Source organism: Morus notabilis, unplaced genomic scaffold (genome assembly GCF_000414095.1).
Source record: "Morus notabilis unplaced genomic scaffold, ASM41409v2 Scaffold784, whole genome shotgun sequence".
Lineage (NCBI taxonomy): Eukaryota > Viridiplantae > Streptophyta > Magnoliopsida > Rosales > Moraceae > Morus > Morus notabilis.
Genome location: NW_010368042.1, coordinates 300,999 through 324,700, shown reverse-complemented (window position 1 = coordinate 324,700; position 23,702 = coordinate 300,999). Strand labels below are relative to the sequence as shown.

The following is a 23,702-nucleotide window of genomic DNA, read 5'->3' as shown; positions in this document are numbered from 1 at the left end:
CAGCACCATCTTAAAAACGACAGTATTTCTGGGAAACAACAACATTTTATTATAACGACAAAGATACAATATCTTAAAAACGACGACAAATATCCTAGGGGACAATAATTTAACAACACCACGAAAAGCGCAATTGTAACGCACGTCTCGTTTACAACCGAAATGCCAATAATCAAAACTGAAAAATGGAACATCCTAAAACCAGAAGTGATCCCTGTATTTCACTGACATCCATGTGTTTCCTTGACTAGATAATTTTAGTCCCATAAACTTCCAAGATTGTCTCATAATTTTTTTTTTTTTTAATTTTCATTTTCTTCCATTTGAGTTTGAGGTTTATGATTTGTATTTTTGAGGATTTAAGTGGGGTTTTTTTTCGGTTAATTGTGAGTGGTTTTATTTTTGAAACGACAGGATATTTGAAAATAAAAACAGTGTCGTTGAGGATTTAAACGTGTTCGCATTGTAAAAACTAATGACAACAATACGACGAAAACAACCCAAAACAGCACCATCTTAAAAACGACAGCATTTCTGGGAAACAACACAACACTTTATTATAACGACAAAGATACAATATCTTAGAAACGACGACAAATATCCTAGGGGACAATAATTTAACAACACCCCGAAAAAGCGCAATTGTAACGCACGTCTCGTTTACAACCGAAATGCCAATAATCAAAACTGAAAAATGGAACGTCCTAAAACTAGAATGTGATCCCTGTATTTCACTGACAACCATGTATTTCCTTGACTAGATAATTTTAGTCCCATAAACTTCCAAGATTGTCTCATATTTTATAAATCAACAAATAAAAAATACAGTATGCGCAAAACAAATTTAAATATATAAATTATAAACCAACGAACAAACAATAATAAAAACTCATAGAATATAAAACATAATAGGTTGCTAAGTGATTAATATAAAGTATAAGACACATAACATATCTGTAGGAAAATATTTATATATATATATAAATAGATTTGGTTTTTTGCTCTTAATACCTGCGCATTAAACTAAATTCAGAGGTTGCTTAATACCTGCGCATGCTTTTTTTTTTAAAATTTTTTTTCTTGACTAACCTAGAAGAACAACTGCAAAGCCATAGAAATTTGGAATATATGCCAAGGTGAATTGCCTCTACATAAGCACAAGTTCTTGGAACATCTTCATGGCTGGAGGCTGGAGCGCAGGCAGACATAATACTACATTTATGCTTTTTCTCTCTTTCCCATGAGAGAGGAACAATATCACTTCCTTCTCTTATGTTGCATGGGTGGGTTGGGTTGATCTCTTGATCAGGTTAATCGGGTTTAAATTATAATGGATTGGGTTGGATGGGTTAATCGGATTTCTCGAGTTTTCGAGTTTTTTATTTACTCCTATTTGATATGATCAATTGCAGCTGAAAATGATCACAACGTTCAACTAGACTTGCAAATACATAACCTCCATTCTCATCCCTCACAACGGCAAACATGTGCGCAAGTATTTTGGGAGGACTTTGTAAAAATAACTTAATAAAAAAGTTTTATTAGTAAAATAACTTTTCAAAAATTTGTATTTACAAAATGACTACAGAATGACCATTTTTTTTTTAATCAGGTGATTGTTCTTCATAAAAAATAAAGAAGGTCATTTTGTCAATTTCACTTTGTTGGATAATCATTCTAGCATATTTCTCACATTTTGGCATACATTTTTGGCGTGATGAGAGATGAGAAGGAAGTTATGTCATTGCAAGACTAATTGAATGTTGTGAAGAGCAAGAAGTGAGTAAATGTGATCGCTAGAGAAATGTAGTGAAAACTAGATATCAAGATTTAATGAAAAGTAGTTTGGCCTTGGTGGGGTATATACACTCATCAGAAATTGAATTCTGATTTTATGTGGGATTCTTCGAACAAAAAAAAAAAAGTGTGGGAATTATATATGGGATTAGTATAGTTCTATTAAGATACGCAGTGGGTATTTTTCCCTGTCTTGGGTAGGAAAGCTGGAAAAAAACAGAAAAAAGAAAAAGAAAAGGATAGGCTTCATGATATATCCTAATTGGCTAATTTGAATCCTATGTTGGCGCTATAATTGTGATTTGTGAGATAACAAATCTCGACTCCTAACAAAAAAATCTTGATAATTCATTCAACACAAAAGTAAACGACAAACCTTGAATAATAACGACACAAAAAAAGAAATTGTGCTGTATCCATCGCCATGAAAGCAGTAAGCACAATGTAATTTCCACTTTTGCTATGCTAATCCTCAAATTAAACTAAATTCAGAGGTTGCTTAATACCTGCGCATGCTTTTTTTTTTTTAATTTTTTTTTTCTTGACTAACCTAGAAGAACAATTGGAAAGCCATAGAAATTTGGAATATATGCCAAGGTGAACGACATCTACATTTATGCTTTTTCTCTCTTTCCCATGAGAGAGGAACAATATCACTTCCTTCTCTTATATATGTTATATTTATATTAGATGGTGTAACTGGTTTGATTGCTTTTATTTGTTCTTCTAGATTTCAGTACAAATAACCCTCTTTGAAATGTTTTTTTTTTAAAATGACCATAGTTTTATAAAATTACAAAACTGACCATTTTTATTAAATTAGTGATTAATGACTGATTGACTTAGCGGTCTATAACTGCTTGACTTAGTGATCAATCACTGATTGACTTAACGGACTATCAACGTTTGACTTTGGTTTATCACTAATTAACTCGATAATTCTTCATTATTAATTAATATTAATAATTAACTAAAACCAAGTAATAATTAATCAATTTCAATCAATAAATTACAGATTTATTAATGATAAATCATTGATAAATTAATAATGACAATCACTGATCGACCATGACTAACTATGGTCAATAATTGATTGAATGTGAGTCAAGACTCATGTTGACAAAACTGCTATTTTTATAAAATAAAAAAAGTTTGGTCATTTATAAAAAGAGATGGTAAAAAAAGCCTTCAGCTAATTTTTCCTTGTTGTCTTTATTTGCGCTGCCAATTATGTTGAAAACTATCTATTGAACGGGGTTGGATTAGAAGAAGTCGCATGGATGCCGTTTCAATTAATTCCTTCTCAAACTTTTAATAATTTTTTTTCGCTTTAAGAATAGTTTTCTCATTACATAAGTCGCCATACTTATCAAAATAATATCACAAAAAACAAACCCCAAATAATCCCAACATAGTTGTCCAACAGAAACACAAACTATTTCCAGTGCCAACGAATATATTTCATTTTTCTTCTTTTGTCTTCTTCAAAGACTTTTTGGCTTGATTTTGATTTTTTTTTTAGTTACATGTGATGATTATTATGCCCAATCAGTAAGAAAATAAGTAAATGCATCTTCGAGAGAGAGTCTAAATCAAAGTATAAATCAATTAAATTTTATTACCAAAAAAAATATAAAACTGACAAAAACTATACTAGAAAAACAAATGAAAGACTAAGACTAAAAGTTCACTATCCTCAACCGACAGGACAACATGTGATGACCCGTATATCAGAGATTAGCATTTAGATTCACATCACTGTTGAGGATCAAATTGTAGACTTTCCTCCCATAACCTTTCTCCAATTTTTTCATATCCCGACGGAGCTTCGTCACCAGCATTTCATAGTATGGGCTCTTTGCGCTCTGAAAATTAAAGATGGAAAACAATCAAGAGTCAGAAATCGATAGAGTAACTATTGAGTAATCTAACTAAATCTTATATATAAATGAGGTTTGAACAAAATAATAATAATAATAATATATGCACCTGGGCAAGTTCAAGAGCTCTCTGGATGACATAATTTCCGAACCGGTTACTAGCAACCTCCCACAACTTGTCATAGGCATTCAAATCAGACAGCACGCGATCCATTCCAAACGGCGTTTTTAAGCATTTCTCGACTACGTGGCTTGCAGATTTCTGCATAGAGAGATTAACGAAGTTGCCTACTAAGGCCCAGCATATTTTGTTTGTGAAAAAGGGATGTTGCAGTCCCAGAACACGTTGCACAACATAGTTCCTGAAATCGCATGACATAGTTAGTTTATAATCTACAATATTTATACATAATATTAAAAATTAAACAGAAAAAAGAGTAGTACAATATCAAATATATGTATAAATAGATACCCTGAAGGATCCTGAGAGAGGAAAAGTGCATGAGTAGAGATTACGTCGAGGAGTCGATCTCTGTGCAGGCCTTTGATGCACTCTATGCTTTTGTTTAATGCTATACATCCCTTATCATGTGTTGCTAGTGTGAGGGAGTTCCTTACAAGCTCTTCATATAGTATCTGCAATCCATTTTTAACTCGAGTAAGCTGACAAATTAAAACTATGTACTACATATCAAAGAGATTGCTCGCGTAATATAAAGATAAAAATATAATATTCACCTGATTCTGATGAGCATTAAGACTGTCAAAACACTTGAGTATAACAAAGCATGCTATTCGATTGTTCATCATGAAAGCGAAATGCCTTGCTAAAATTGAGATGATGTTGGAAACTGAAACTGAGGCTGATTTCCCAAGCACTTTGATCAGTCTCTTAGCCGAGTTTGCACTGCATAAAACATGTATTGTTCAGAGTTAATTTTGATTTACAGATTGAAAGAGAGAAATAAAAATAATAATAAGAGGATTAAAGTATGGACTAAGAAAAATACCCATGTATAGAGAACAACAAATTTAGGAAAGGTTGAGTCTGAAGAGTTATTATTGATACGATCAATTGCAGCTGAGATTCATCACAACGTTCAATTAGCCTTGCAAAGACACGACTTCCATGCTCATTACTCATCACGTCATAAATGTAAACCAAAATGCCTCCAAATATCTCATCCGTCTCCTGCTTATCGGTTTGCATCAATGTCGTCTGTAAATACTCAGATCCCTCTGGATCCAAAGCCAGTTTGGCGATCCTTTGATTTAGCTCAGCAGCACAATCGATAGGATCTGTTTCTCTCCAAGCCCGGTAGAATTTAGTTCCGAAGTCCTGTACTGATGGTTGATAACTTGGTCCCGTCTGTGACACAATGCTTCCTCTTTTGTCAAGAGAAGAAATTTCCTCGTCTAAAACACAATGCTCAATAATGTTCTGATGAATTATTGTTCTCACCTGAGACTGATTATTGTCATGGGCATGAGTTATGCGACCCTTCGTATTTGACCTCGTTGAAGATTCTACAAAGAAGGAACAAAACAACATAAGTTAAACACTACACAAGAAAAATATACATTAAATATTAATTACGACTACTAGCCTAAAACTCGTATCTTATAAAAAAATAATAATAATAATAAATAAATAAAAAACACACCAGCTTGATCATTGTTGTCATTCTTGTCAGTTCTCACACGAAGGTTTTGAAGATTGAGCGTAATCGTGTTTTCAAGAGAATGATCCGAAGACGAACCAGGAGTTAATGGTTCTTGGTGGTTCCCGTTGGCGAAAGGATTTGAGTTTTCCATGTGAACTACTAAGTGAGAATGAGAAATTGTAAAAGAAAGAATAAGAAGAGCAAGAGAGAGTGAATAAATGTGATCGCTAGAGAAAATTAGTGCGTAGTAAACTCTACTAGGATATCTAGATTTAATGAACAGTAGTTCGACGCTTGGTATGTATATATACTGATGAGAAAACTCATACGAAATCGAAAGGGAATCGAGTTGTGAACTAAGTAGAATTATGATTATTCAGCAAAAAGGAGAGAAAAAAAAAAGGAGCGGCAATTATGGAATTAGTAGAGTCCTAGTAAAACACTGTTTCCAGTCTTGGGTCCGAAATCTGTTAAAAAAAAAAAAAGATTGGCTTCATGATATATCCTAATTGGCTAATTCGAGTCCAATGTTGGCGCTATAATCGTGCTTTGCGAGATAAGAAATCTTTAGTCCTTGTTTCACCATTCTTGTTCAAAAAAACAAAAATATCAATATCCTGATTACTAACTGTAAGGGAAAAAAATAAAATTAAAGTAAAATATCACAATTTAGAAAGAGATAATTACTTATTTCTGGAGAAATCATCGGAACATTGGTTACAATAACAAAAAATTATAATAATTACATTCGTTAGTTGTTACAAGGAAATGCAGTTCAGTTTCCTTTTGTCTATTGAATGCGAAACGACACCATATTAAAAGATGCGACAGACATTAAATGAGAGCGAAAGGTCCTTGTCAATTATTGAAACGACAACACCCTAAATGAAACGACAAAAAAATATCATCTCAGAGGAAGGACAATATGTAGGAAAGGACAACATAGTAAAAACGACTGTAACAATAAACGACAGCCTTAAATGACAACGAACTATAAAACGTCAGAAAGATAAAAAAAAAATCGAAGGATACGGTCCGGCCTGTGTAGCACCCCACTGGATAATTGGGTGAGGTCGGGCCACAATTTCTTTCTGGTAGTCCAGCCCTGCCCTTTTTCGTTTCGTAGTCAGGCCGGGCCAGAAGACCCGTTTCTAAATCATTCCAACACATTTGTGAACGACAAAAATTTACACAAGGATACGGTCCGGCCTGTGTAGCACCCCACTGGATAATTGGGTGAGGTCGGGCCACAATTTCTTTCTGGTAGTCCAGCCCTGCCCATTTTCGTTTCGTAGTCAGGCCGGGCCAGAAGACCCGTTTCTAAATCATTCCAACACATTTGTGAACGACAAAAATTTACAACAACGACACAAAACTGAAATTGTGCTGTGTTCACTGACAAGCAAGAAAGCAGTAACCACAGTATAATGGTGTCTGTAAGGTTTTAACTTTTGTTTTGCTAAATGAAGATCAATATAAATTTGTTCAGAGGTTGCTTGCTTATAAATTCAGAAAAAGGTAAACAACTTGGAGACATAAAGAAGAAGATTGTTGGGATTTTGGTCTTGATATTTGCCTTATTCGGCTTTGATTAATTTTTTATGTTGGTATTATTTTGGGCGAGATTTGATGATGAACTGATTAAGGGATGATTGACAACAAATACATTATTTGGGGAATGTTTTGTTTTGAGTTTTGCTGCAGGTTTCCTCTTGGAGAATTTTGGATTGTTTCCTTTTTGCTTGATATGAGGATTTCGGATTCCTATTGATGATTTAATTGAGAGTCTGTTTTGGAAATTTTGTGGCTGATTGAAAGCTATGAGGAAACTTAGATTATCCAGGAAACATGATTGGGAAACTGTGTCAAATTAGTTGTATTTGATTGATTTGGAAAATGTCAACTTATGTGCATTGTTGGTTTATAGGCGTCTTGTATTAAGAGGGAATCTTGAGGAGTCTGAGTCCTTGTAGAGTTGCAAATTGAGTTTTTAGTGAATTGTTTATTATCTGAGCGTAGTCTCACAGAATGGGTGTTGATTTGGAAAATGTCAACTTATGTGCATTGTTGGTTTATAGGCGTCTTCTATTAAGAGGAAGTCTTGAGGAGTCTGAGTCCTTGTAGAGTTGCAAATTGAGTTTTTAGTGAATTGTTTATCATCTTAGCGTAGTCCCACAGAATGGGTAGTTACCGAACCGCAATATCAATTCTCTTGTGTTTTTCTATTTTTTCCTTTTATTCATGCTACAAATTTATAATAAACGTGATATAAGACTCAACCGGTACCAACAAAGACAAAAGAAGTGAAATGAAATAAAATTAGGCAAAGAAAGATCAACAATAATGCCCATAAGCTCATATAGTTCTTCTTGAAACAACTATCATTTAAATGGACGAGAGAGCGAGAAGAGAAATACACTATGGACTATTTTCGCCAAACACACTAATTACTTAATACCTATTACACTTTATCCTTCACTAGCCTAGATGAACAATCCGAAACTCATAGCAACTTGGAATAAAAGAAGTTACATAAGATATGGAAAGTTAGATATGCATAAGTTGTTGGAACATTTTCATGGCTGGAGCTGGCAGACCCAATAACACATTTATGCCATTTCTCTCTTTCCCATGAGAGAGGAATAATATCACCTCCTTCTCTGGCAGTGCCACTGGACCTGATAAAACCGGCTCTCCCCATCCGAAATCCGTTTTATGAAACGACAGCCTAGACCAAGTAGTGATCAAAAGAGTTGAAGCCAAAGAAGGCCTAGCTCTTGTGACTTCAAAGTAATCTATGGCTGATCTCATATACCTGTCGTTTACTATGTTAATGGCTTCTTGGACTAGCCTAACTGCAAAGGACAAGGGCTTCTCCATGAGCTCGCCGGCTTGGCAAATTGAATTTGTTAGTACTATGCCATTGCCAAAGTACCCTTTTGGAAGTGGTGGGATAAACTTAGGCCTTCCATCAACAGCAAATAGGAGCTTTGTCTCTTGCTCTGGCAACATTCTCAGCGCCTTGGTTCGGCCTCTCCACACAAACGCTGAGAGTGCTTCGAATGTAGTACATTTTTCTAGAGCTCCATTTTCCTTAGCTTTCATCTTTAGCTTTTCAAGCATCTCAGGGTCAAAACAGAAGGATTTGTAGAGCATTTTATCCTCATAGAGCTTGTTGGTGGAAGAAACGTCTTTAATCTCGGAGAATTCACGATGTAGGTATTCAATCCGAGAAGGGACCCGTGACTTGAGAATGGTCCTATCAAGAAAAGGAGGGGCAGTTAAGGGTATTCCCCTGGCAGTCTCACCCCATGAGTTAACAAATTCCATAGCACCAATTCCATCAACCATGCAATGGTTTAGGCACAGACCAAGCACAAAGCCTCCACATTTTAATTTAGTCACCTGAAAAATAACAATTTCAAGAAGCTAACTTAAATTTCCTCCAATAATTTTAAAATGCTTCATAGTTTGATACTAGAACACATGAACAAATACAAACCTGAGCAACCAAAGGAGGCATTTCTAGTATGTTCTTTGCACCAGGAACATCATAGACCAGCTTCCCAAGAGTCTCCGAATCAGGCTTTGTCAGATCTCCAATCTCCTCCATCACACAATCTGCTTCAGCCTCGACGAAAACAACGCCTTCTCTGCTGCAGTTTACGATGAGTTTTCCCTCCGAGCTGATTGTTAGCCGCCCCGCGAGAGGGTAATAGTAGACAAGAAGTTTCTCCAAGGCATTCCTGATCACTTCCCCTGCCTTGTCATTTCCTTTCTCCTCCGACTTGAATCCATAGATTGTTCGAACAATCACCGCGATGTTCTGGTCCAGGTTTGACAGAAAGTAGAGACCCTTTTCGGTTTCCTCTGCCGGGCAAACCAGAGTTGGCTCTCTTCTCTTAACTATCAGCTCAAACACATTGCTGTTTGATTTCTCCATGACAGCAGATTCTCCGAACTCCACACCCTAGAGCAGAATATAAATACCAAAAGACAAATGTCAAACACAGCAGACAAATAAGCAATGTGGTAAAGAATGTGGCTCTGTATTAAAATGAAAGTTAATTCATTCTCCTTATATATACACACACATATATATATATATGTGTTCCTAGGAGAAATCATACCATGTGAGGAATGTGATGTAAAGAGAATAGTGATAATCAGAAACAGTTCAAAAGGAATCTGCTTTAACCAAATAGCAGTAATGATCAGGAACACATGAATTGTACTGAAACTGGAAGCTTATTAGACTCTGTCAAATGAAGTGTTCTTTTTTTTCTTTGTTCCTTTTTTTTTTTCAGTGGAGTTAGTAGATTACATATTTATAGAAAGCGAAAAGTGGTCAGGCTAATTCAAACCAGAGTTGGCTCTCTTCTCTTAACTATCAGCTCAAACACATTGCTGTTTGATTTCTCCATGACAGCAGATTCTCCGAACTCCACACCCTAGAGCAGAATATAAATACCAAAAGACAAATGTCAAACACAGCAGACAAATAAGCAATGTGGTAAAGAATGTGGCTCTGTATTAAAATGAAAGTTAATTCATTCTCCTTATATATACACACACATATATATATGTGTTCCTAGGAGAAATCATACCATGTGAGGAATGTGATGTAAAGAGAATAGTGATAATCAGAAACAGTTCAAAAGGAATCTGCTTTAACCAAATAGCAGTAATGATCAGGAACACATGAATTGTACTGAAACTGGAAGCTTATTAGACTCTGTCAAATGAAGTGTTCTTTTTTTTCTTTGTTCCTTTTTTTTTTTCAGTGGAGTTAGTAGATTACATATTTATAGAAAGCGAAAAGTGGTCAGGCTAATTTTAAGCTCAATGGTCAAATTTCCTCTTTTGGACAATAAATATTAATGTGAATTGGATGGGTGGTTGTGCCTGACACATTCGTGATGAATCATGGCAGTGTAAAACAAGAAAATAATGATAGTAAAATAGATTTCTCGGTTAAGATTTGTTTGAGGACACATTTGGTACTATTGAATTGGTCATTGGCATATGTATATGGATGGGGTTAGGCCATTGGCATTAGGACCTAATTTACCAGACAAATAGAATATTGGAGGTCTATATCTATATGTGTCTGTGTGTATATATATATATATATGCCATTTTGGTGTGGTTGGTCTCCAAAAATAATTGGCTTACTCATCAATCTCCAATATAATATATTTCATTGCTTGTTTACATCTCACAAATTCAAGTCAATGCCAGTCAAATACAATTTTTGCGCATAAGAAAAACAAATTTGTCCAACATGGGCATTGACAATACACATTCTCTGTGAAATTTTTTCATAATTTCGAACATATGTGTGAGATTTAATGATCTTATATCTACACTTGTGTCATTCATGCGTATTTGGTGTATCTTTTACCGGATCATGCATGTGATGGTTCACCGCTTTACTCCTTGTAATAGACGACTTGGTCCCATTAAAGTTTTTTTTTTTTTAAGATTAAAAAAATGAAGAAAAAGAAAAGAAAGAGAATTGTATTTCCACTCCAATATGTATTAGATGTGTCTTTAGTATTTCAGCTGTGAGTACTGATTAGATCAGTTAGGACCATCCATAACTCATAACACTAAAATGGTATAGCTTTTACTTCAAATTGTAAATATATCTCCAACTCCAACCCATTACACTATTTTTACCCCTAAAAAAAATATTCCGTGTATATTCCTTTTTGTAAATTAAAAGAGAAAAAAAATAAAGTTAAAAAAATTATAAGGGCGCCAAATTTGGTGTTGAGTGATAGTGGAAATGCATATTTGCGTTTCTACTGTCCACCCCACACAGTTCACTCCAAAATGACGTGCAAAAATAGTGTATAGTTGGACAATATCTCTAACGTCAATCCTGCTTTTTCACACTAAAATGGTGTGCGATGAATAGAGGTGTCAAATGAACCGAGCTGTCTATGGACGGCACGGCTCAGTCCGTAATAGTGTCGGATTCGGCACGGCCTGGTATGATACTGTTACGGGCCGTGCCGGCCCAACATGTTTGATGGGCTAAGGCTTCTCAACCCGCGGCCCAAGCCCGGCCGTAGCCCGTGAAGGCTCGCGGCCCGACCCAAGCCCAATTCGGCCCAAGCCCGGATTCAGCCCTTGTTCGGCCCACGAAATGTCCCGCCAAAAAGCCTTATAGCCCTTGAGGATTGTGACCGTTGGGCCCTTTGCAGGTCCAATGGTCACAATCTAAAACAAGCCCCTAAAATTTCATATAAATACCCCTTAATTTCATCATAAATCTCACACAATAATTTACTCTCAACTTCTCATCTCACTATCAATTTATCTCTCATATTGTCTCTTTGATTTTGATTCTAAACTTTTCTCTCGCGATCACACATTTTCTTGCTCTTTCGTTTACAAAGTTTAAGTTCAATTAATTTTCAGAAAATAGTCGCATTAAACTTTCCTGATTTCACTGCTCTCCTTGAGCTTGGTCTTGAGCCATTTTTTGTGGATGAAATGATGGCTCATAACCCCACCCCCACTGAACCGGAAAATGCTCCGGTTGATAATGCTTCAACGAGGAAGTTGGAGAACGCAACAGAGGAAAAAGACCGTGTACTTCTCCTGCATGACAGCATTTCACAGAGCTCCGACCAAATCCAAAAACAGGTGAAATGAAAATTCATACGGTATGTAAGTATTGTAAAAAGCATTTTTCTAATAAAAAAAGTGGGGGTACTGGTCATCTGGATAGACATTGGAAAGTATGTCTACCGTTGCATTAATGTGAGAGTGTGGACTCCCGCCAACAAACACTATCACTCATATCACAAAGGTTGTAAAATTTTACATACGATGCATAATGTGCTCGTGAGGCACTAACTAAATTTTTAACTAGTGGCGAATTACCTCTTTCTTTTACAGATGATGCGGCGTTCGAAGAGGGATTTTATTTTGAGCCGTCAATCTTATCTTATCATATTATGTTACTTCTGCATATTTTTTTGTTTTTAGCTTTATTCGAGTTTGACCCGATCTAAGTTAAGAGAAATGCATTACGTCTCCTTAATAATACTTTTAACAAAATTTGCAAAACCATTTCTTTCCCTATAATTAAGTTAGAAAGCAAAGACGTCCACTCGTACGTCAATCACCAACTTCTACAGAATAATAATAATAAATAAAAGCATCCGACAAAGTTGAGCTTCGTGATGACCAAACACCCATAATGGCAAAAACAAATCCAAACACGTATTTTGCCAATCCAAACACGTATATAACAATTAACTGGCTTGGCACCGAAACCCCACTTTAGTTTGGGTTAGAGGGAGAGAAACAAAAGATGGGATTGAGAGGAATTCTGGGGTTTGAGTATGGAATAGTACAAGCACCATTGGGACCTGATATTTCTGGTCCAGAGCTTGTTGCTGCTGTTGCCAATGCCGGTGGCCTTGGTCTCCTCAGAGCTCCTGACTGGGTAATTCTATTTGCTGATTCTTTTTCATTTTGATGCAAATGAAAATAATAATAATAAAAACCATCTATTTGATTTGCATTCTCAAGAGTATCTTTAGTATGATTTAGTTATGTGAATCTATAGTTTACTCAACATACTATCAATAGAGCATTATGGCATGAAATATAGCATAGTAAAGAAATTTTAGTAGGGAATAAGTATTGATATAAGAAAAACTAGTTAACAAATGTTTACTATCCTCAGAAGATTACACAATCGAAACTGAATTTGTACGTTAAGCAGAGTTTTATTTATTTATTTTCTAATTTATGCCACCAGGAATCACCTGATTACTTAAAGGAGCTAATAAGAAGGACAAGAAGCTTAACAGACAAACCATTTGGTGTTGGTGTTGTTCTGGCGTTTCCCCATGAGGAAAATGTGAAAGCCATATTGGAGGAGAAGGTTGCAGTTTTGCAGGTTTACTGGGGTGACTGTTCTCAGGATCTCGTTGTGGAAGCTCATCGAGCGGGGGTTAAAGTTGTTCCTCAAGTGAGTCGCTTTACGCATAGTTTCTGATTCTGTCTTTTAAGAAGAGCTAATTTCTTAGAAAACCACAAGCTATTCTGTGGATGGTCAAAGCTCTACTAGGAAGTCATCCAAACACTTTCAGAAACCAACTTTTAGGCCCAGAAAGGAATGTCAAACAAGCTTTCAAGTATGTTTGTATAAAGAGACACTTAGTCATATATACTAAAGCATGTAACTGCAATAAACTTGGACTAAGAACTATATGGTTTATTATAAAGTCTATAATGGATTTTGTTTGTATTGCAGGTTGGGAGTATTGAGGAGGCAAAGAAAGCAATAGAAGCGGGAGTAGATGCAGTTATTGTCCAAGGACGCGAAGCAGGCGGACACGTGATTAGTAAGGTACAAGTACAATTCTTTTTTCAGTTCAAATACCTTAAAAAAATCTCTCTCCTTGTTCTAGCAAAGCTACTACAATCCTTTGTTGCTAAAAATTCATTGCATAATATTGTTGCTTCATACTTCTTCCGTTGGCGCATCAAATTTTGCAAAGATAGGTGACCACTGAAGTGAATGTCCAGCCTAGGTCAAGAAATCAACAACCAAAAAATGCAAATCTATTATCGAGCTTTTGTTTGGAAACTTATTACTGAATGTTTTGTTGGTTACAATTCCTCTTGATGATGAACAAAAAACAAGACGATAGATATCATTTAGTTATTATGTGCTATGTATTCTCGTCTTTGGTTATCCTTCTACTGATCAGGTCTAGTTGAGGGATAATAGAGCCTTTCTAACATCAGTTATAGTATTGGAACTTCTTAAACTCCTCTTGATTCTAATTGAAGACGCACAAGGTCATTTGTGATGATGAATTCCATCTCTACAAATATATATGTAACACTGATCTATGTTAGGCATAAACAAATTTTAGGATAAACCAACCATTCATAATCGGTCTGTTTGGCGACAATACAGAATGTATTAACAACTCGCATTTGTTATTGCATTGCAACAGGAGGCTCTGTTTCCATTGTTGCCAAGGGTAGTTGATCTTGTTGGAGATCAAGATATACCTGTTATTGCTGCTGGAGGCATTGTGGATGCTCGCGGTTATGTTGCTGCCTTAGCACTTGGAGCTAAAGGCGTGTGTCTAGGCACCAGGTTTGAAATGCCTTCTTTGTACTTAAAAAAAAATAATAATAAAAAAAAGGGTTTATTTGAGCAATCTGATTACAGTATGCTGCTATGCAAGCTGTGTCATGCATTCAAACAGTCATGACATAGTTTTGCCTCCACATTTGTAGCAAGTTAGAGAAAAGTAAAATATTTTAAGGGGGGGGGGGGGGGGGGAACAATCACACTTGGCAAGTAAGGCCAATACTCTTATTTTTATCACATCAAACATAGTTTCAAGTTAATTTGATTTTGCTTACTCTGAGTCCACGAGATATTTTCTGCCGATGTGAAATTTAGTTATACCTTTTCCCCAGCCAAGTCTTACATGTTTTAGAATTTTTAAGTTGTGATATACGGAACGTATTTCAGGTTTCTTGCAACAGAGGAAAGTTATGCTCATCCTATATACAAGAAGAAGTTGATTGAATTTGAGAGGACAGAGTATACCGACATATTTGGGCGAGCAAGGTGGCCAAATGCACCGCATCGTGTCCTTCAAACACCATTCTTCAATGAGTGGAAATCTCTTTCTGCTCATGAGAATGAAACAAATCAACCTGTCATTGGTCAATCAACAATACATGGCAAGGTAAAGAGTCTATACTTAACTTTATCATCCACTTTTGATGATGAATGTGGTACTTTATCATCCACTCTTGATGATGAATGTGGTAGTCCTTTTGATTTTTTGTTTCCATTATCCATGTTATCCAGTCTTAATTTTTATGCACTAATCAGTAATCATTAAAAGTTTTTTTTTTCTTTTTCTTTTATGAACTTAAAGCTCAATCCTTATTTGATTTCATATTCTTCTCCGTCAGGAAAAAGAAATTCACCGCTTTGCAGGTACTGTTCCAAATGTGACAACAACAGGTGACATAGAAAGCATGGCAATGTATGCTGGCGAAGGTGTAGGTCTGATCAAGGAAATTTTACCTGCCGGTGAAGTGGTAAAGAGACTAGTTGAAGGTGCTCTAGTTCTGATCCAACAGAAGTTCAGTGAGATATAAGTTATGATCCAGTTACTTAAGTTCCCAAATGAAGGATAATACACTGCTAATAAAAGTTTGTCTTTTGCAACCCTAATAAATTTGATACATAACATGTTAATTATAAATCATGAATTTCTCTGGTGTTCCATGTACTTTAGAAACACCGGTTTTCTTTGCTTAGCAGCCGTTGGATCTGTATTATTTTTTCAATTTGATTTGACTTTTGACCAGATTTAATACAGATCCGACGACTGATAAGCAGAAAATACCGGTCTTTCCCAAAAAGCATGTTTTCCTCTCAACGTGTTTGTACATGTTCTCATGTTTCTCTGCATCAGAGCATTTGAAAGGATGAGCATAACTCATTCTTCAAAAAATTATGTATTATGGATCGAACTATAATACCTTGTAATGTAATTTAGTACAATCTTTTGCACGTTTTAGACCACACAAGGGAGTACTCACTCCTTCACCGTCACTCTTATAAAAGCGTCCTTAGTGTTTCAGCGAACTTCACAACGTCAATCTGTGTTTACATGTATTTATACTCATTACAGAATCCAAATAAAAATAAAGCCAGTAGGAATCAAGCTAAAAGTGGAAACCTTGAGTATGAGCATTATAATGTCAATGAAACACGCAACAATCTATAGTTTAATATTACAGCTCTTGTGATTGCACTTCTGTTTGTTCTCATCAGACCACCAAACTCTTCCCCATTAGGCTCGCAGACGGCTTCACAGAGATGTATTCATGATGGTTTCACAGGAGTCCTTTCAAAAGCTACTCAAACACAGCCTCATATCTTGATATCTTGGCCCTTTATACGTATGCTTGAAACTGACTCTATTCCAAGTACCCAAAACAACTGACCTCAAAGGGATGTCATGCCTGGCCACACTTGCTTAGACAATTAATTCCTTCTTCTTGATAGTCTTCTCTGCTAATCCAAAACTCAGGAGCATCCTGCATGTGTCATTCACGCTATTCAAGTTTTATCAACTTTCAAAGACAGAACAGAAAGCTCAGCTTTAAAATAAATAAATAAATAAGAGACCCTAAAAATTGAGCCTTAAAGCTGGAGAGAGAATGAGTAATGACATGTACCTTCATAATTCCTGCAAGGACTGCACCGCCTAAATACACCATGTGTTTTCTTCGTGGCGGATCTTCAATGCGTAGCCGCAATTTCTGTTACATACTGCAAATTAGTTCAATAATGGAAGAACAAGAAAACTTTAAGCTATTCTTTGCTATTGATTTCTGACGCTTTAGCTACTTTTCTCTAAATCTCTTTCTGTAATTAGAATTATGGCAATTAATAACTTATCTATTAAGTAGCTACTCATAATCTAGAACATGCGATTTACCTTCAATCCATCTTTGTTACCCTTCAGAACAACGTCAAGATAACGATCCAGAATCTCTTTCTCCAAACTGAACAAACGTTAAATTCCAACCATCAGACACCACAGATAACACTTGGAAGGGTTATTATCATTTTGATGCCCCATCTTTTAACATAATATTATAAAGGAATCCTATTGTTTTTAAATATCGTTCTGGTACCAAAACCCTTTTTTGAACATAAAATGTTGCTTTTACCCTTTGCATTAATTAAATTCAAAATTATAATTTTTATCTATCTAAAATTAAAACAAAATATAAAATTCAACGACTTAAATAAGACTTAAAATTATTTTTTTGGTAGATTTTTTGTTTGCCCGTTCACTTCAGCGCTAGGAAAATACAAAGGAATTTCATACCCCTCTAGAATTCAATTCACATGCAAACTGAAACTGGACATTATTTGATGTGCAAAGAGAGGTCACGACATTACCGACTAGGTAAACCAGGATACATTGTGCTCCCTCCGCTTAGAACTATATGCTGGTAAAGCTGCACAGAGAAATCTCATTGAAATTCAAAAAATTAGATGGCATGACCAAACAACTGTATAGTTAAGATCATATTAACAGATGCTAGTAATTATGTAGATCTGAAGAAGGGGATAAAACGAACTGTAATCCCTTGCATTCTCTTTATAAATGAACCACCTAAAACATAAGCAAAGTTGTTACCATCATTCGGTTGTCAATATCCATTTCCTGAATGCAACGAAACACCATGTCAGCCATCCCATCACCTTCGACATCGATCAGTTCCTATGGAAAGAGCTGTGAGCTAAAGAAACCTTAATCCTATAAAACAAGTGTAATGACTTGCATCCTCTGATAATTATAGCACATATACAACCAAATATTTAAAAAACCAGTGGTACGAGTTTAAAGAAAGTCGTCCTTCAAAAGAAGTTTAAATTCACTCCCAAGTGATAATAATTGCCGACATTGGAGACTAACAAGATGGTTTTTTTTAATAATAGGCTTACAACTCTTTATATATTTAGAGCAATTTAGTTGACCTCAAACCAACTTAGGCAGGCTACAATCAGTAGAACATAGCAGTCAGCCATTAAAGTGAGTAGAGCAACAAGTCTAAGGAAACACAAAGAGAGAGTAGTCAAGCTTACAGGGGTGAAAAGAGCCTCGGGAGCCTGGAATCGTTCAGTGCCAACTTTAATGACCCTTCCATCTGGCAACTGATAAAAAAGTTATTGTAAGATGTAATAAATGTGCAACTAATATTAGAAGCTACTCTTTAAAGGAAAACAGAAAATCTGAAACAAAATCTAGAGGCCAGACTCATCAATTCAAATCAAGAGCAAAATTACAGCAAAATTACTAGCATCACAACAAATAACCAACAAAGAGGATAATGACAGGAATGAGGATAAAATTGTGCCTACGGCTATCTCAAATTTTTCCTATCCTATTGAGATATATATATATATATATATATTTGCTATGCTATTCGGCTGAGCAAATTCCTTGAAGAATCTTGTACTGCAATTAGAAACGAGAAAACAAACATTCATAAAACAAGAAACACTTACAGTGTAATTCTTTACAAGGATGGTGGTCTCAAGACCCAGTTGGTACTCCCTCTTGTAATCATAACTACAGAAAAATAGAAATGAGAACTACAACAAATTTTGCATCATCAGAGACTTAAGAGATATAGATGAGATTTATTTCTTCACCTTATGTAACAGAGCTTCTCCTTAATTTCCCTAACAGTCTCAAAGTCTGCATTCCTATTCATTGCGTACCTTCAAAAAAAAAAAGAGACAAAAAAAGCTGTTTATTTTGAAGTACAATTCTAAAATCCTGCCCCTGTTGTTTCCTGAGTGCAAGAAGTTTTACTTAAAGAACCAAAATGTTATTAAAGTTGCTGATGAATTATAAACAGCTTGTCCTCACCCTCTCCGAGAGAGCAAATCAACAAGATAAGAGGTAATGTGTCGGCCAGCTACATTCATTCGCTTTGTAAGATGAGGGAATGAGTAACCATCAACAACGGGGACCTGAGAAGGTCAAGCAAAAGAGGTATAATAAAATATTAAAATAGTGAGAACACCACACAAATTAATATAACAGTTCTCCTACAGTATTGCATGGAAAATCTTCTTCTGAAGTTTACCACATGAGTTACACCATCACCAGAGTCAATCACTAGCCCAGTCAACAAACCTGTGAGAAGTCAAGAAACAACGAAGAAAATGAGGAAAGGAGGACACATTATAGAAACGATTTCATTCTTCATTTCTATGAGTTCCATTATCTTCAAGATGCAGTGCTCTAAAGCCCATGAAAGGGCAACTAAAGGTTTAAACCATCAAAAAAAGTGAAAAAAGACATTGAAGAAGCAAAAAAACACAAGGAAAAAAAAAACAGATAAAATGATAATTTAACCTTTAATCATCTTTATAACCACCTTGAGCATACAATGTCAAAACGGCTTGGATTTGAATAAATACACCGGCAAAATTGTACTTCTCAAACATTGTCTCAACCTGCAAGGTTGGATTCAGGGTCAGTAAACCATAATAACAATTCAAATATTTCCTAGTCTGAACATTTCGAACACTGTATTGATTAGATTAGCATGAAAAACTTATGAAGAAACAAATGAGAATAAAACCAGACAAACCATTTTCTCACGGTTCTTTGAAGGATTAAGAGGTGGGTCCGTGAGCAAAATCTTGCACTCGGTTGGATCTATCTGTTGATAGAACATGTTTAAAGACTTACAAATATGCACTAAAATTATAGCCCCAAAAAAATGAAAGAAAAGAGTACAAAATCCGCCCATGAATTCAAGTGAAATGTGATGTTCAACCTTACATTCTCAGGGATTGAAAAAGAATCCCGTGAGATCGCGAGTCCCTTTAAAATGCCTCCTATCATCATATAATCAAGTGAAATTTCAAGTTTACCATTGCTAGTCTATTTTCTTCAAGACAACACTAACATTTTTAAAATTGCTGAGAATCTAAGGTCGAACATTCATTCCACTTTAACTCCGAGAAAAAAATCTGAAATTTTCCGAAAAGATTAAAAAAGAAAAGTGATTATAGAGAGTTACTTTGAGTTCATTGAAAAAGGCATGGTCCCAAACATGACCCATATCATCCCAGTTTTGCACGATACCGTTGTTAACAGGGTAAGAGATATCCAGCTGATGTCTGAATTCCGCGCAAGCTTCTCCAACTACAGTATCCTAAATCACACAGAAACAAACCTTAAGATCAATCAAAAATCCAAAATTCCTCAATGGCAATGCAAAATTCAACAAATGAAATTCATAAATGAGCAAACTTTTAATCAATCACCAACCTTGAGCTCTTGTTCGATGAGTGATTCCTCGTAGCGAAGCAAGGGCCTTCCCACCACGCACGGAAACACCGACGTCGGAAAATTCTCGCCGGCAAACCCACATTTCACATACTGCAAGTAAATTAAACTGAAAAATATGAGAAAAAATGCTTATTTTTTCGAGGATTTGTGTAGAAACTTCTGACGAAGATCTAAAAAGTGATGAAAATAAAAGGAATTGCTGACAAATTTGTAGAAGAGGAAGAATGGGATCGGGAAGAAGAATGAGAGATTAAATTGGGAGTACCCCGGTGCCATTGTCGCAGACGACGACGTTTCGGTTGTCCATACTGAGCTTTTGTTTCTTCTTCTTCTTCTGGATTCTGTCCTCGATCAACAATGATGCCAGAGCATACGAATTCTCTTCAACCAGAAGAGCGTAAAAGTGCAGGAATGAATAATGACTTCTTACGACTTCTACCCTTTATGCTATTTCAATTTAACATTTTAGTCTTAAAGTTAAAAAACTTGACAATCGGATCCATCCTTTAGATTCTGATAGATCATACGACGCAATGAAATATTAATCTTTTTTTAAAAAAAGATAGATATATATATATATATATATATGCATTAAAGAAAAAAGATGCAATGAAACAATAATAATAATAAAAAGATGCAATAAAACAGAATTTAACTTACTTTACAAAGTAAGTAAATAAGCAATTTGTAAATTAAATTACTATATACTAATCTACGTTACCCTGGCTCTTTTTTTAGAATGTTAATTTTTTCTTCTTTTTTTCTTTGGAAGAAAAAAAAAGAGTATATGTTCAATAATCGAAGAAGAAAGGTTTAAAAAAGTATAACAAATAAATAAATAAACGCATCGACTTAACGACCTCACTTTTAATGTCGTTTAAGTAAAACACCGTTGGGCTAAATTGGGCAACTAGACCAACACTGGCCACATTTGACGGCCTGTTGTTGTTTAGGCCTAAGCAGGCTTAGCCCATAATGTGGAGCCCTAGCGTATGACAGTGACGCGGCAGCGAGTGCACTGCAACAACGCCGTATAACACGTATTCTTCTCGATATATAAGACGAATCTGCTGCCATTAGGTTTTTTCGTTCTGCCGCTGCACCTCCAAAGCACTGTATCTGTTGCAGAGATTGACGCAAAAATGGCGAGTCTTAAGTTTCCTCGTCTTCTTCCATTTTCTTCCTTACTTAGGGTTTCTCTTTCACCAGATAATTTCACTGGAAATTTCATGTTTTTTGACGTAATTTTCCTCTTCTGCGTTGCGTAATCTGCAGGCTCCCAAAAAAAGCGTCAAAGCTCCACTCGTAGGGAAGAAGAAGCCGGTAAAACTAAGAAAATTAGCTTCTTTGTTCTCGAATGTGCTCGATTTTTGCTCCATTTTGATTTCGAACTGTTCTTTTTGCTTTTTACTTGTGGTTCTTAGGAGAAAGTTGTGAACCCGCTATTTGAGAAGCGGCCGAAGCAGTTCGGCATCGGAGGAGCATTGCCGCCGAAGAGAGATCTGACGAGGTTCGTGAAATGGCCCAAAACCGTACAAATTCAGAGGAAGAGAAGGATTCTCAAGCAGAGGCTCAAGGTTCCACCAGCTCTGAACCAGTTCACCAAGACACTCGACAAGAACCTCGGTATAATTTCCTCACTTTGTTCTTTTCTTCTCGTTATTGGATTGTGGAACACTGTTTAGTAATCCTCAGTAGTAAACTTATGAATCGTCCTAACGAACTTTTTCTCATAATCCAGATATTTATTCTTATAGAAAGAGTTTCATTTAGAAATCCATTTTTGTGAGAGTCTTAGTATATATAGTAAATTCGCTGAATTGCCTTAGGACGATTTTTTTAATAAGCCCGAGGTTATTCTTACAGTAAAGCTTTATTTAGAAGTACATTTTGGTGACAGTTAAATCATATGCATAGATGCAGTTTGTCTTAGCCTAATTTTTCCCGCAAACCAGAGTTCTTCTTAGAAAAGATGTCATATAGGACTAGCTTCGATTGTGCAGCATTTTTAGTAGGGATTTATTTCATCGATTGTTGTGGGATATGTTTGCAGACTATTTTGTTAAGATTGATTATTGTGAACATTTTTTACAAAATTGTTTGCTTATATGTTCTTACATATGTCATAACCTTCCTTTTGAACACATGAGCAGCAACCAGCCTGTTTAAGATGCTTCTCAAGTACAGACCCGAGGACAAAGCCGAGAAGAAAGAGCGTCTCCTCAAGAGAGCTCAGGCTGAAGCTGAGGGTAAGACTGCTGAAGCTAAGAAGCCTATTGTGGTGAAATATGGTCTCAACCATGTGACCTACCTCATTGAGCAGGTTTGTTGTGTTTTGCGCTTTAGTTTTGTAAGGCTTATTCCTCTAACTTAAATTCTTTTTGCTAGTAGAGATCTTTCCAAATTAAAGACTTGTGAAATGTGTTTTCCTTGCAGAACAAGGCCCAGCTGGTCATTATTGCTCATGATGTTGACCCGATAGAGTTGGTTGTTTGGCTTCCGGCATTGTGCAGGAAGATGGAAATTCCATACTGCATCGTGAAGGGAAAGTCACGCCTGGGATCGGTAATTATACTTGTGTACCAATCCTGTATTTTAAATTGCTTTCCTACTGAACCAGATTGGTAAACTGACTGCCATGTTAATTTACCTTTACCTCTCTCCAGATCGTCCATAAGAAAACTGCTTCAGTCCTTTGCTTGACAACAGTCAAGAACGAGGATAAATTGGAGTTCAGCAAGATCTTAGAGGCTATCAAGGTAACAGAAGTTTAACTTTTTTTATGGATAGAGCTTTTTTTGGAGTTCAGCAAGATCTCTGTTTCTTTTGGAGGTTTTATTCTATAGCTTTATCTAATTTGATACGTGTCTGCTATTTCAGGCCAACTTCAACGACAAATACGATGAATACCGCAAGAAGTGGGGCGGTGGCATCATGGGTTCCAAGTCCCAGGCAAAAACCAGGGCAAAAGAGAAGCTCCTTGCTAAAGAAGCTGCTCAAAGGATGTCATAAATTTTACCTATTTATTAATATCCCTCCGGTGTTTGAACTTGAAAGTTTTGTTGCAGATTCTCTTTTTTTTTTTTTTTAAAGAAAAAGAACAGAGTTAGTTATTTTGAGTGAGACTCGTAAGACGAATATTCATTTCAATTTTACAATTTTGAATCTTTTGTTATCGATACATGATTCATCAAGCATCCATGATCTCGTGTTACTACTCAGTTGCTCATTTTATGAGAAGCAGACGTCGGTAGAAATACGCCTATTGCACTATCGAGGTTGTGTATTTTATTTTATGTTTCCCCCCTTCCGGTAGGATGCTTTACAATAACCATTACATTAGAATCTGACTGTAGAAACAAATGACCAAATCAAACTAAAACCTCTCGCACCATATCACAAGACTATCATCAAAAAGAAAGAAAAAGAAAAATGACCAAATCTGACATAATGTTACA

The 23,702-nt window shown here is 35.8% G+C and overlaps 5 protein-coding genes across 5 annotated transcripts; 2 read left to right on the top strand and 3 right to left on the bottom strand.

Moving 5' to 3' along the window:
- Nucleotides 1–3,527: 3,527 nt before the first annotated feature.
- On the bottom strand, nucleotides 3,528–5,492 carry LOC21394095 (pumilio homolog 12). Its single transcript, XM_010114103.1, has 6 exons — nucleotides 5,342–5,492; nucleotides 4,688–5,204; nucleotides 4,416–4,584; nucleotides 4,150–4,313; nucleotides 3,787–4,039; nucleotides 3,528–3,662 (listed from the first exon to the last, which is right to left on the bottom strand). Exons 1-6 carry the CDS (start codon nucleotides 5,490–5,492, stop codon nucleotides 3,528–3,530), a joined length of 1,389 nt encoding a protein of 462 aa, XP_010112405.1.
- Nucleotides 5,493–7,888: 2,396 nt separating this feature from the next.
- On the bottom strand, nucleotides 7,889–9,498 carry LOC21394094 (omega-hydroxypalmitate O-feruloyl transferase). Its single transcript, XM_024176060.1, has 3 exons — nucleotides 9,472–9,498; nucleotides 8,844–9,311; nucleotides 7,889–8,746 (listed from the first exon to the last, which is right to left on the bottom strand). The coding sequence occupies exons 1-3, from the start codon at nucleotides 9,472–9,474 to the stop codon at nucleotides 7,889–7,891; spliced, it is 1,329 nt and encodes a 442-aa protein (XP_024031828.1). The 5' UTR covers nucleotides 9,475–9,498.
- Nucleotides 9,499–12,482: 2,984 nt separating this feature from the next.
- On the top strand, nucleotides 12,483–15,965 carry LOC21394093 (nitronate monooxygenase). Its single transcript, XM_010114101.2, has 6 exons — nucleotides 12,483–12,806; nucleotides 13,125–13,337; nucleotides 13,623–13,718; nucleotides 14,335–14,480; nucleotides 14,865–15,084; nucleotides 15,317–15,965. The coding sequence occupies exons 1-6, from the start codon at nucleotides 12,672–12,674 to the stop codon at nucleotides 15,503–15,505; spliced, it is 999 nt and encodes a 332-aa protein (XP_010112403.1). The 5' UTR covers nucleotides 12,483–12,671; the 3' UTR covers nucleotides 15,506–15,965.
- LOC21394092 (actin-related protein 2) lies at nucleotides 15,942–20,642 on the bottom strand. Its single transcript, XM_010114100.2, has 15 exons — nucleotides 20,510–20,642; nucleotides 20,224–20,334; nucleotides 19,973–20,107; nucleotides 19,538–19,609; nucleotides 19,322–19,400; nucleotides 19,028–19,077; nucleotides 18,808–18,911; nucleotides 18,588–18,656; nucleotides 18,441–18,504; nucleotides 18,018–18,086; nucleotides 17,569–17,652; nucleotides 17,328–17,386; nucleotides 16,858–16,924; nucleotides 16,595–16,678; nucleotides 15,942–16,453 (listed from the first exon to the last, which is right to left on the bottom strand). Exons 1-15 carry the CDS (start codon nucleotides 20,549–20,551, stop codon nucleotides 16,373–16,375), a joined length of 1,170 nt encoding a protein of 389 aa, XP_010112402.1. The 5' UTR covers nucleotides 20,552–20,642; the 3' UTR covers nucleotides 15,942–16,372.
- A 655-nt stretch (nucleotides 20,643–21,297) lies between these two features.
- LOC21394091 (60S ribosomal protein L7a-1) lies at nucleotides 21,298–23,438 on the top strand. The gene is made up of 7 exons (XM_024176044.1): nucleotides 21,298–21,389; nucleotides 21,520–21,567; nucleotides 21,669–21,870; nucleotides 22,398–22,567; nucleotides 22,681–22,809; nucleotides 22,911–23,003; nucleotides 23,125–23,438. Exons 1-7 carry the CDS (start codon nucleotides 21,387–21,389, stop codon nucleotides 23,254–23,256), a joined length of 777 nt encoding a protein of 258 aa, XP_024031812.1. The 5' UTR covers nucleotides 21,298–21,386; the 3' UTR covers nucleotides 23,257–23,438.
- The last annotated feature ends 264 nt before the right edge of the window (nucleotides 23,439–23,702 follow it).

Coding starts and splice junctions, on each gene's coding strand:
- LOC21394093 (XM_010114101.2), top strand. CDS start 12,672: ATGGGATTGAGAGGAATTCTGGGGTTTGAGTATGGAATAGTACAAGCA. Junction 13,338..13,622: donor GGGTTAAAGTTGTTCCTCAA/GTGAGTCGCTTT, acceptor TTTGTATTGCAG/GTTGGGAGTATTGAGGAGGC. Junction 13,719..14,334: donor GCGGACACGTGATTAGTAAG/GTACAAGTACAA, acceptor GCATTGCAACAG/GAGGCTCTGTTTCCATTGTT.
- LOC21394095 (XM_010114103.1), bottom strand. CDS start 5,492: ATGGAAAACTCAAATCCTTTCGCCAACGGGAACCACCAAGAACCATTA. Junction 4,585..4,687: donor TTGTTGTTCTCTATACATGG/GTATTTTTCTTA, acceptor TGTTTTATGCAG/TGCAAACTCGGCTAAGAGAC. Junction 4,040..4,149: donor CTCTCTCAGGATCCTTCAGG/GTATCTATTTAT, acceptor ATGCGATTTCAG/GAACTATGTTGTGCAACGTG.
- LOC21394094 (XM_024176060.1), bottom strand. Junction 8,747..8,843: donor TGCCTCCTTTGGTTGCTCAG/GTTTGTATTTGT, acceptor GTTATTTTTCAG/GTGACTAAATTAAAATGTGG.
- LOC21394091 (XM_024176044.1), top strand. Junction 22,810..22,910: donor GAAAGTCACGCCTGGGATCG/GTAATTATACTT, acceptor ACCTCTCTCCAG/ATCGTCCATAAGAAAACTGC. Junction 23,004..23,124: donor AGATCTTAGAGGCTATCAAG/GTAACAGAAGTT, acceptor CTGCTATTTCAG/GCCAACTTCAACGACAAATA.
- LOC21394092 (XM_010114100.2), bottom strand. CDS start 20,551: ATGGACAACCGAAACGTCGTCGTCTGCGACAATGGCACCGGG. Junction 17,653..18,017: donor CCGAGGCTCTTTTCACCCCT/GTAAGCTTGACT, acceptor CTCTTTCCATAG/GAACTGATCGATGTCGAAGG. Junction 16,925..17,327: donor TATCCTGGTTTACCTAGTCG/GTAATGTCGTGA, acceptor ACGTTTGTTCAG/TTTGGAGAAAGAGATTCTGG.